At 46.2% G+C, this 12,737-nt stretch overlaps 1 protein-coding gene across 1 annotated transcript; it reads right to left on the bottom strand.

Moving 5' to 3' along the window:
* Positions 1 to 3,049: 3,049 nt before the first annotated feature.
* Positions 3,050 to 6,006, bottom strand: LOC123186248 (cytochrome P450 84A1). The gene is made up of 2 exons (XM_044598033.1): positions 4,978 to 6,006; positions 3,050 to 3,916 (listed from the first exon to the last, which is right to left on the bottom strand). The coding sequence occupies exons 1-2, from the start codon at positions 5,914 to 5,916 to the stop codon at positions 3,254 to 3,256; spliced, it is 1,602 nt and encodes a 533-aa protein (XP_044453968.1). The 5' UTR covers positions 5,917 to 6,006; the 3' UTR covers positions 3,050 to 3,253.
* Positions 6,007 to 12,737: the final 6,731 nt, after the last annotated feature.

Raw genomic sequence — 12,737 nt, forward strand, 5'->3', positions numbered from 1 at the left:
ATGAGTTGTAGTACATAGCCTGGAGCTCCTGAGGAAAGAAGTTTGTTCACTTCTGCAGCCTCAATATGAGTAGCTTCAGATAAAGTGTCACAGTCCTTAATTGTAATAGGAGTGTCCTTGTTCTGCATCACTGTGATCTGTCTAGGGTTATAGTGAAAAGCAACAGGGCTATGCTTGGACATCCAGTCACTGCCTAGCACCATGTCATGTCCAGGGAGATCTAGCACTCTGAATTGCTGTTGGAACTTGGTACTGCCAGTAGTGAATGTGGTTGTGGGTATATATGAACCTGACCACAATGTTTCTCCCCAGCAACAGTGGCAGCTCTACTAGTGTCTTTAAGAATAGTGCAAGAAGTGGTCAGGGCAAACTTGAGGCTGATAAAGGTAGAGTTACTTCCAGAGTCTACTAGAGCAATGCCCTGTTTGCCCCCGATTTGCACTAGTATGGATATTGTGTTGACATTGTCTGATTGCATTGCCTGTGCAGATATTGTCATGCAATGTTCTTCTGTTTGTGGTTGTTCTTCTACATCTTGTTCCTCTATTTCTTCATGTTCTCTTTGTTGATCAGTAGGTTCCTCACCTGTCAAGACATTCAGAGCAGGGGCCAATTTGCACTTATGGCCATGAAACCAAGCATCTCCACATCTCCAGCATTTGCCAGGTTCTCTGGCTCTTTGGTTCACTATAGTTGGTTTGGGATCTGCCCCTTTTTCTGTTGCTGGGCTATAGGTTTTGTGAAAACCAGTATAGCTTTTGCTTGTGCTTGTGTGGGCTTGAAAAGCTTTCTTTTCTATTGTTCCCTTCTCCATATCGACTGCCAACCAGTAAGCTTCTGTGAGGGATTTAGGTCTCAGTGATCTAAGTTGAAACTTGATCTGTGAGCGTAGCCCATTAACATAGCATTTGACAAACCACTGTTCATCCATTATTGGGTTGTCAGGTTGGATTTATGCCATCAGTTCTTCGAATTGGTCAGTGTAGTTTGACACGTTCAAGGTGTTTTGCTTCAGGTTGTTGAATCGTTCAGTAAGTTCATAAGAGCTGGCAGATGAGAAACGGCGCATGATTTCTTCAGTGAACTGTGCCCAAGTTGGTTGCTTCTTGAGGATGCCCGAACGACGTAGCCACACATCGGCTCTGCCCACGACATATAATTGTGCCAAATTGACTCTGTATTCAACAGGGGCACAAGCCATTTGGAATTACTTTTCACACTGCCGTATCCAGCCGGCTGGGTTGTCACCATCGAAACGAGGGAAATCCATTCGAGGTCCTTTTGTGATGCTTTTGAGGAACCGTGTACACATGTCTTGATCATACTGCTTTTGAAAGTCGTCCCAACTCTGACGAACACCGGGTGGCTGGAATCCATGAAATCCAGGAGTACGGGCAGTTTTGTATGCTGCGGTTGGTGTTCCATTGGCCGAGTGGATCTCGAAAACTGAGTTGTTTCTGAACCCTGGGGGAGCTGAGTGTCTGGGCACTTGGATGGGTGCCAGGTGGGGAGGGATTTGAGATGCAACTTGTCTAGTTTTCTCTTGTTCCAAGGCCAGTCGTTTTCTTAGTTCTTCTGTCAGTTGCCTGTCATCTGGTGCAACGGTTTCCTTGTTCGCTTGTTGATGTTCAGGAACTGGTTGGTCCGGAGGTGACGATGTCGAAGCCCCAGGAGCGGTTAATGCTTTCAGTACATCTGCCATGTTTGCGAGATGAGTGTTTAATGAGGATACCGCCTTCTGAACCCCGTCCATCACTGAGACCATTGTGTCCTGCTTGAGGCCGATGGCGTGCACATCCTTGCGAAGATCATCGACTTCGCCGCGCAGCTCAGCGGTTTCTTCGCGGTGTTGGAGAAATTCGCCCTTCATGGCCAGGAGTTCGGCGATTTCTGACTCGTCGAGACTAGCCTTGGATCGCCCCATCTTGGCTGAGTAGTGCAGAGAGGAATTTTACCCGCGGAACTAGCCCGGGAATCGGATCTGAAAACTCAGCCCTGCCGCCGCCGCTATAGATCGCCCCCAAGAACAGCACCACACGCCGCCGACCTGGGATTTTACCGAGTGAGCGATTTTCTCACACAACCAGTCAAGCTCGACGCGCTGCCGACAAATGGGTCTACCACCACCAGCGCCACCTACACCGCCGCCAACGCCATCGAAATCGTCACCGTCGACGAAAGAGGGAGGGAAGGGTGGGAGATCACCATCGCAGCTCCGATCTGCTGCGTCGCCGAGGATAACCTACGCTCATGATACCAACTGTCACACCCCAGAGGAGATCGAGGCGGATTTCCACAGAAGGATCACAGATCTCACGAAGGAGAAAGGGAATAGTAGGGACGAACTAGGGTTTGTATTGATATAAGATGTATGTTTGAGTAATGAAATGGTTCTCCCAATAATTGATCCCTTACAAGTTGAGGGGTGCAAGCTTTATAGCTCAGCTGGCACGCGGTGACGGCCACAGTGTAGTAAACGAAACGCTACACGGAACGGTTGAAACGGTACAGTGAGACGGCGAGCAATGTGAGCCGTCCGATCAGCAACGTAGCGTAGATCTTGGTCGTTCGTTAACTGAAGAAGAACGACACTTGTTAACTGAAGAAGCAAGCCTGACAAGAGCAAAGGAGAGTCTATTTATAGTCTTGTTCGGCGGTGCCGTGGTGGCCTTGACGTCGACGAGGTCTCTCTCGAAGCGCGTAGGGCTAGCGATTTCAGCGGCCACCAACTATACAAACGTAACAAATCAGTCAGATTGCAATCTATAGTCAACAGCCAAACTTTGACCGTCTATCCACATCAAAATCATCAAATGCACGCAGAAGCGCACCCCGTCAGCTCCCCCACAAATTAACGTGTCACTATCCTATTGGCCTGATTTTACTGAAAGGAAAAAGTCAAAAAATCCAGATAAATCAAACCAGGCTAGATTTAGTATATTAAGAATGTTTCTTTGGAGCAATGGACTCTTGCAATAAAATGTTTTACGGATGACTCTTGCAATAATTAACAGTTCGTTTTCTTTAAGAATAAAGTAAAATGCATGCTTGGCTGTAGCAAGCGCCCGCACAAATGCACAATATGTTTCATGGTGAATCTAAAAGTATCTATGAACCTGGTCAATGTTTACAAAGTTTGACTCGATTTTGGATCCATGGACCCGTTGTCTAATAATCTGATATAGTGTTACCCTGAATCGAGTGAAACATCTTTATTGTGCTACATACTTTTATGTGCGCATATGACGTGACGTCACGCCTTGGGCGTGGCATCGACATCAGAGACCAAAGGGTAAGTAAGCCGGGGTGTGGGCATTGCACACAGCCTAGTGGAGCGTGGCGCGGTGAGACCGAAGATGTCAGTCATGTCGAGCTCCGATGGCTTCATGCCGTCGGGCAGCGCCCAGCTGAACCCGTGGGCGAGCTGCGCGACAGCAAATTCCAGTGAGTAGATGCCAAGCGCCATCCCGGGGCACGAGCGGCGACCGGACCCGAATGGCAGGAACTCAAAGCAGTTGCCCTTGAAGTCAACCCTTGCAGCCTCCCCTTCCCCCGCCATAAACCTCGACGGTCGGAACATGTTGGCGTCCTTCCACACCTTGGCGTCGCGGCCAATGGCGAATACGTTGATCATGACACTGGATCCCCGGGGCACTGAATAGCCACCGACGACACAGTCCTCGACGTTCTCGTGGTGGAGAATCGGGATGGGCGGGTGTAGCCGGAGTGTCTCCTTGATTACACACTTGAGGAAGGGGAGCTTGTCGAGGTCTGACTCGTCCACGTTCCGGTCGAGACCCACCACGTCGGCGAGCTCCTGCTGCAGCCGACAAATGTCGTCGGGGCTGTGCATCATCTCCGTCATTGCCCACTCGATCCCCGATGCCACCGTCTCCGTCCCACCAAACATCACGTCCTGCCGAGCATACACATATAAAACACGCAACCACGTTATATTAGATTTTTATTACGCGTGTGTGCCCGCACACACACAAGCAAAAGCAGATCGTTCTCATATGACATACTCACGGTGTACACAATGAGATCACACATGATGTCATACTCACAGTGTAGGAAGATTGGACTTGAAATTGGTTTTAAAAAGGATTTTTTTTAGATATTTTATAAATTACTTGTGTGATTTTGAAAAGTGTTTTGTATCCTATAAATGGGTTCGCATACTTCTTTCAAATATTCACACAATTTTAAAAATATTGAAGCATTTAAGCACCGTACCTGTAATTTTAAAAACAATTTGATGTTTTAAAATATTCATGCAGTTTCAAAAAGTTCCATGTAAATTTAAAATGTGTTCAAATATTTATAAAATAAAATGTGCTCAGTTTATTATTTTTAATGTTAATGATTTTTTGGAAAAGTATTAAAGTATTTTTATAAAATGTTGTGTGTTTATAGAAACATTGTTATCTTTTTGTAAAATGAAACATGGAAAACAAAAGTAATAAAAATATCAAGGAAAATTTCAGAAAAAAGACAAAAACACAAAACCGGAATAATAAACGGATAAGCTGGATTTTTTTCTTCTGAAAATACTCATAGCTATATACTATCTCTCTCTCAATTTACAGGGCGTGCGCGTGCCCCTAGGTCGTCAATTTGACCAACCTAATACAAGTCTTATATTACAAAAAATATATCAATGCAAACTTTAGATGTTTTATTTTCAAACCGTATAATTTTTATGTTATATAGTTTATATTAAGTTGATAAAATTGATAACCTAGATATACGCGTAGGACTTGTAAACTGAATCGGAGGTAGTATATCCTATATGTGCATCTTCGACAAGAACGAATGGGGACCACTAGAGCCTGACTAGCAATATTTTACGAGTATAATTAAAGAGTTGAAGGCGATGCTCACTCACCAGGATTTTACGAGTAATTAAAGAGTTGACTTAGACCAAAATATTTATAATAATATGAAAACTAAGAATGGAATTTTCGGTGCCCTTACCATGATCATGGCCTTGATATTTTCACGAGTGAGGCGGAGCGAGTTCTGCAGGTCGTCGCCAGCGGTCTTCTTCGGCTTCGCCTCAGGGAGGAACGCGAGCATGTCGTCCACCATGTCGGCGTCCACGTCGTCGGGGTTCTTGCCTCTCCTCATGTGCTCGTCGATGATCCTGTCGATGAACTCGTCCAGGGCGGCGCGCGCGGCGCGGGCGCGCACGTTGAGGCCCTGGTCCGCCCAGCCGAGCCACGGGATGAAGTCGCCGATGCTGGACCCGCCGAAGAGCTGGGAGAACTCCTGCATGATGGCGATGAACTCGTCCCGCTTCACGGCGTCGCCGGCGGCGTCGGCGCCGAACGCGGCGCGGAAGGTGACGTTCTTGGTGAGGTTGAAGATGAGCTCGCCGAGGTTCACGCACTCGCCGCTCCGCCGTGCCACGGCCCGGACCAGCGCCGCGGACTCGTCGCGCACGGCGAGCCAGGTCCCCGCGCGGCGCCGGCTGAAGAGCTTCATCACGCACAGCTTGCGCATCTGGCGCCAGAAGGGCCCGTAGTGCGCGAACGCCATGTCGGCGCGGTCGTAGGTGAGGTAGATGGCGGCGACCGTGGCTGGCCGGTTCGAGAAGGCGACGTCCTGCGCCTGCAGCACCTCCCGGGCATACTCCGGCGTCGACAGGACGACGGCGTGGACCTGGCCGAGGCGGAGGTGGAGAATGCCGCCGTACCGCTTTGCCAGAGCCGCGAGGCCCCGGTGGGTCAGCTGGTCCATTATGAACATGTTGCCGACGATCGGCAGCGGGTACGGCCCCGGAGGCAGCGGCGGCGCCTTGGCCTTGCCACGCCGCCGCTGCCGCTGCAGCACCACGAAGACCACGGAGGCAATGAAAAGCCAGCTCAGTGGCTCTTTGAGCCATCCCATGGCGATCTTGGCCAAGCCCACCATTGACTGTTACTCAAACTGCTGGAAGCTCTGGCTTTTTTTTGCTTTTTTGTTTTGTTGGGTTATTCGATTGTGGGGGTTTCAGGTTGATAACGCTCGCGGAGTGGAGCTGAGGAGGAAAGTGGAGCGAGCCGGGTTTATATAGTGTACTAGTGTGAGATTTGCTAACTGGAGTTAAGTAGGGAAAGGGGTAGGATCTAGGATGCATGGCACAAGAAAATTCAAATGGTAGTGGGAACAACCGTTGCCCCGGTCTTGGTTAGCCCCCTGCGAGAGGTTGGCCTAGCACCTAAGTGGGATGATATGCGTGTACTATTCTGTTTTACCTCTCCCACTAGTACATGAGAGGTATGAAGAGGCGTGCTATGAAAAGATCAGTCGGGTCGCGAGCCGTCAGATGTGATGCCGTGGAGCGACCAAGCGGCCCCTTTCACGGTTGCAACAGAGTTAATGCTACAGAACCCTTTGCAACGGAAATTATGTTGTACAAATTTTTGCAACAGATATCTTGCTGCAGAAAACCTCATCTAGCCTGCTCGATGGCATAATTGCCATTGAAACAAAGACACTTGTTGCAAAAGGCATCTTTGGCTTCTTTAGAAGAAGAAAAGGCGATCCGTAGGAAAAATCACGTGGAGAGAGGGACAAGATGGGGCTCATGGATTTGGTCTGGCAGCAAGTGACACACCTGCAGCATGGTCGGGCGGGCGTTCATGGTGAGTAGGGGCGGAGCCAGTAAATTTAGCCATTGGGTTCATTTATTGACTTGTGAAGATTGCTACAAATTAATCTAGTGTAAAGTCTAATTTCACACAATCTCACAACAAAAGATCATAGCACTCAAAAGCAAGATACAAATGAAAAATATGACATCACTTATCATATATTGTGTTACATAAAAAATTGAAGAGTGCACGACAGACATACCGGTTAGATATTATAGCTAGTCCAGGACCAAAAAACTTCATAGATTCAAGTATAGCTTTCTCATCTTGCTGAAACGTTGAAGAAATCGACAAGTTAGTTTGACCCATCTAAAATAACTACCATTATACTTGCTAATGCATCACTCTTAACTTGTCCCTTATTGTTATCCCTGAAAAGAAAGCAGCACGAACATGAGGTCTTATGCATATTGTCGCTATACTCAAGTGAACCATCATTCTGGATCAAATCTTGGTGAAGCATCTTCAATGACCCTAAGTGGATAATCAAAGTTAGGTGGTTGCCCATAAGATCCAATGATTAAATATCTTCACCTAATCACATCTTGCTTCTTAGAAATTTTTATGTACTACCAAAGTTTCTTTCGATCAGGCGGATTACTTGCAGCATTGAAATTTGATGCATTTTTCCTGGGCATAATAGTTGGCCTTGAAATGTCTGCATCATATCTGGATCTGGCGATTTATTTTTTTAGTTAAGAAATATCATTCAATAGTACTGGGGATAATCCCAATGTCCATATAATCAAAGTACAGGGGATAAGGAACTAGAAAACTCGCGCAAAAATCGATACTTGGATCGTAGTAGACTAGATAGGACCTGCAGATGAGAGAGGAGATGCGCAGATTGTGATTCATTACCTTGAATCTGTATTAGTGGTTCGGTTGTCCCTCAGCAGCTGGCCTGTGGCGACCAATCGACGGTGAAACACCCAACAGGAGAGATGAGATTGTTTGAGTTTTCTTGTAGGAAGCGATTCAACGAACGGAGAGGCGGCGGCCAAGTACTCGTAAAGAGAAGACGCACAAACAGACCTAGGCACTTCACATGATGTGGGCTTTTGGGCTTTTGACTGGCTACTACGTGGGATCTTTTTTCTTTTTTTTCTCTGTACGTGGAATGCTGATTTGATGGGTTCAGCCATGGTTTTTTGTTGGGTTCATGCCAGAAAAATACATGCATGCACGAGGAGCGACGGAAAAATCGTTGGGTTCAGCTGAACCCATCGACTCAACGCTGGCTCCGCCACTGATGGTGAGGGAGAAGGCCGGCAACATAGGCCATGAATCTGGGTGATGGGGCATAGGTCAGGGAAGATGGCCATCTACGGGGGCCACAAATCGCAACTGGAGCACCACGAGAAGGCCGTGCATGGCAGCGGGGAAGAAGAGGCGAGAAGGAAGAGATAAGGTTGCGGTAAGGGAAGCAGACACGTGGCAAGTGGAGGAGACGACCAGTGCCAAAGTGGTTTTCAGTCGGTTGGTCCCAATCATCTTCCTTATCTTTTTTCTTTTTGCGGGTGAATCATTTCCCTTGTCGGGAAGACATTATATAGTTACTTGAAACTGGACGGGGTTTTTCCTTTTTTCTAAAAGTAAATAGAAAAGACGAGTTTTCTAAAGTTCGACTGCTTGCTTGAGGGTAGAAAACAAAAATAAGGGTGGAAAGTGCTTTTGATGGACCGGCTACAGGAGCTTGTTTCTTTTTCCCATCGAAAGCACTCAGTGATCTCATGAAAAGATCACTAATAAGGTTTTACTGTCATCTTATAATTCTACAGCTCAAGAAGAAAATCTGAAGAAAAAAAAGGTATACTCGTAGGCATGTTATTTGATTCACATGATTTCGAAAACACAATTACAAAATGAGGGAAAACATCAGGCTTCCCCTGTTGATTACGAGTAAAGAAACTGTCACAATATCCCTCGCAAAACTAGGTTGTCTGGATTGTGACTATGTTTGCCTTATATTGCCACATTATTTTTGTTACACTTGCCACATTTGCCTAACTTGAGTTGTTTAAATTGTTAGCCACATTTTGGCTTGCCTAAGGGAATCTTGCCACACTTTTTATGCTTATGACATGTGCGGTTCACTGCTAATAAAAAATTATTACCTTAGGTGTGGCTAGAACCAAACACCCATCTAACTTGATTAAATTTGCTTAAGATGAGTTGTGGCAAAGTGTGGCAATATGTGACTAGAAACCAAAAAAAATGATACAATACATGGGTTCGGTAGAATTGTAAGGTGACAGAGTGACAGTAAAACCTTAGTCAACGGAACCTCTTTCAGTTTCTAGCTTCACTGCTAATAAAAAATTATTACCTTAGGTGTGGCTAGAACCAAACACCCATCTAACTTGATTAAATTTGCTTAAGATGAGTTGTGGCAAAGTGTGGCAATATGTGACTAGAAACCAAAAAAAATGATACAATACATGGGTTCGGTAGAATTGTAAGGTGACAGAGTGACAGTAAAACCTTAGTCAACGGAACCTCTTTCAGTTTCTAGCTTCACTGCTAATAAAAAATTATTACCTTAGGTGTGGCTAGAACCAAACACCCATCTAACTTGATTAAATTTGCTTAAGATGAGTTGTGGCAAAGTGTGGCAATATGTGACTAGAAACCAAAAAAAATGATACAATACATGGGTTCGGTAGAATTGTAAGGTGACAGAGTGACAGTAAAACCTTAGTCAACGGAACCTCTTTCAGTTTCTAGCTTCGCTCCAATCCTTGAATGCTGGCGGAAGACAGTTACTGGTTGTACCACGTACTACGCAGGACTCGTTCAGAGTCCCCCCGGTCCGTGACAGCAAATGGACCTGTGAGAACGTATCAGACAAGGCGAGCAAGTGATATTATTGAAATTAAAAATATCATTGGAATTCGAGTGTCTCCGTCGCATATTCGTGGCGACCGAGCTGCGTGGATTCTTCACGTTCCCCCGTCAACCTCCAACAGATTATTCAACTCCTGATAATGTAACAAATTCCTAGCAGTCCGTCTATCGGAGTAGTAGTATAAGGGCATCCGAGGCTGACCCGTAAAATACTCTGATACCAAAGACATTATTCAATGCTATCGCGTATATATCCATCAGTAAAAGGCAATTTAAAAATTTTCACCTATCCGTCCTCATAGGCACCTCCTTCTTCGCCTTCATTGTGAATGATGTCCATTATACCTAGCAGTCCGTCTTCGTCGTAGGTCGACTCCCCACTTTAGGCATACAAGCAAACAAAATTCAGGCACCCATTTGCTCCCCGTCCGCCGTCCGTGAAGAATACTCAGAGAAGAGCAGCGACATTACGTTGACGTCGACGATGAATGGCATGGTAGCGCCTGCCGGAGACTGCCTATCCAGCTGCTTCCCGGCGTAGAAGTACGGAGTCTTGTAATGCTTCGGCCATGGCGGCGTCTGTACGGTGGGCGACACCATCTGCGCACCGCGCCCATAGCCTCCACCTCGTCCGTGACCAGCATGCCTGCCTGCGTGCCCTCCGCCGGCGGCCCGCTTCTTGAGGGTCTCCTCCTTTGCGGCTTTCGCTTTGACGCAACGCTTTTGCCACGTCACCGAGTTGATCTTTCGGGCAAGCGCGATGGTCGGATCCTCCAGCACATCCACCACATCCTCCATCTCCGACAGGCTCTCCTCTAGTTCCATGCGGCGGTGGCGGCCGAAGGGAAGAAGATAGCGGGAGAAAAGAGCAGGAGTTGGATGGAGAGCGACGAGATGGAAGAAGGGATTGTGGATTTTGTCGCGGAAACATGGCGGGCAGCTACAAAAGCGCAGGCTCCGTCTGCCTTTGGGGTGTGTCAGAAATATCGGAGTCCTACGTGTTTGTTGTCCGGACTCTCACAAAACCTCATGTTTAGTTTCAGTTTAACGAAAAAACGTGGCCCAGACCGCTCGATCGACACAGGACCGTGTTGAGTGGCACAACTCATCCAGACCGCCCTGTCCGAATCGTATGCTAACAGTTTGAGGCTCGGCTTGGGAGATGGACTAGGTCTATTTGCCGCGAGCCCGCGATGATAGCAATCAATTGGTTAGCTAGTTTGACCGTAGTTTGGCATCGACTCTGCACGAGCTGGTGTACTACTACTAGTTTCTTCAAACAGATCTGACCAGGGGAGTACACTAGTTTCTTCCGGGAAGGGGAAAAAATGGCATGGTCGGCTCAGCTCAGCTCAATGGTTCCACTTCGTTGAACTTCCTCCACCTCTAGGGGAGGAGAGCAGAAAATGTCAAGCTTGGCCTTGACCACCGCTTCGTTCGCTGAATATGAAAGAGTATACCAGTTGCTCGGTTTGGCATCATTTGACATTTTGACCCGTCCAATCCCCATCCCCGAACCGTAGATAACCTAACATACTCTGGCCATCCCGTTCAAACTTCAAGTCAACTGCGCCTGCGCGCAACGTGTGTTGGTCCATCGATGCCCCCCACCTGCCTCTCACGATGTCTTGCATGCAGCCTCACCGTCCGATCACCATGCTAGTTGTAAAGTGATAATTTTTGTGGGGTCTGACATCTTGTTGAAAAATATGTTTGTGTGAAAGCAGTCCAAAAAATAGGTGCTGCAGTGTAGTGGGACGGTGATGTACGGCATGGCGCATCTTGCCGCCGTTGTCACCGTCGCATGGCGGTGATGTACGGTACGGCTTTCTTTCGAGCATGGGCGCGGGACGAAGCTGCTATGATATTCGACTCCTCTGTGAGTTTTGACAGCTCTCGCTCGTTTGCCTTTGACAGCGAGACACAATTTATAGACGGCAGTTTGACGTAAAGGGTATGGTTGTGCAGTGATGGTGATGATTATATAGCTGGTAGGATCGTGAAAAAATGATGACGACGACACATGATTGACTTTGTTTTGGTGATGCTTCTTCAGTGCCCGGTCTTGAGCTCGGGAGTGAAAACTCTAGGTCTGGCCCATGTGGGTTATACATAACAATGACGATGTTTTTACGTTGTTACCTTGCTGAAGGTGTTGCGCGGATATGCTTGGACTTGTTTTTCAGGGTGAAAACTTTGAATCTGACCTATGGTGGTTGGACCCGATGACCACAATGCTTGAGCGTTGTTTCATTCTTGAAGGTGTTGCTGTTAAACAACATCGTTGTCCTCATAGCGTCAAGAGATGATTAGTGTAGATATATTCGTTATTGTAGTTTGTGATGTTGTTTTGATCACTTTGAGATTTTTTTTCCTTTTTCTCACTCCGACATAGCTTTAGTCTTTTATGACTTTACTCTTTTGTCGTCGTGTTTTGTATGCGTTTGTTAGTGTTGGTTATGTGCATTCTACTAGTTATGTGGAGGCCGTGTGTATGTTCACTGTGTTTGTATCCATTTAATGCTTCATTTTGAGTCCGTAAAATTCACCCATTGTTGAAAAACAATAGATCTGTCTATGTTTGAGTCGACGAGACTTACTCCGTCCGATGACATAATCCAATAGTTGCCCAGCCTATTTTAGTCCTTCATCTAGTCTGGGTTTTTTCTATCATTGTCTTGCCGGCCTTGTTATTGCCTTCGTCTTTTTCTTGGTTATTACTCTGTTTTTTCAGGGAGCTCCCTATTCAGCGCTGTTAGCGCTGCGTAACACAATCGGCGCTCGCTACAAGGCCAAATGGGCCGGCTCATGAAGGCGCACCGCACATAATGGTAATAAAAGCTCGAAAAAACCCCAATAAAATGTGCTCCCACGACAAATCAAACTTACACCGTACATTACCTACAGGTGTTTGGCTAACTACTAGGGCAATGTCGTTGCAAGTGATTGAATGCAGCACTAATGCTTTAAGAACTATTATAGTCGCTCATACATGATTCTCTTTTTTAAAAAGTGAAAGTTCACAATTTCAGAAAAAGTTCATGAACATGAAAAAAAAACGTTGCTCCATTAAAAAAAAGTTCATCAAAAGTTTTTAAAAAATCATCAATTGTAGAAAAATTTCAAAAAAACTGAAAAAAGTTCATCAATTTTTTAAAAACAGTTCGAAATTGAAAAGAACTTCATCAATTTTGAAAAAAACATCAAATTCGAAAAAATCACCATTATTTAAAAAAGTTCAGTAAAATAAAA

This window comes from Triticum aestivum, chromosome 2A, assembly GCF_018294505.1.
Source record: "Triticum aestivum cultivar Chinese Spring chromosome 2A, IWGSC CS RefSeq v2.1, whole genome shotgun sequence".
Classification (NCBI taxonomy): Eukaryota; Viridiplantae; Streptophyta; class Magnoliopsida; order Poales; family Poaceae; genus Triticum; species Triticum aestivum.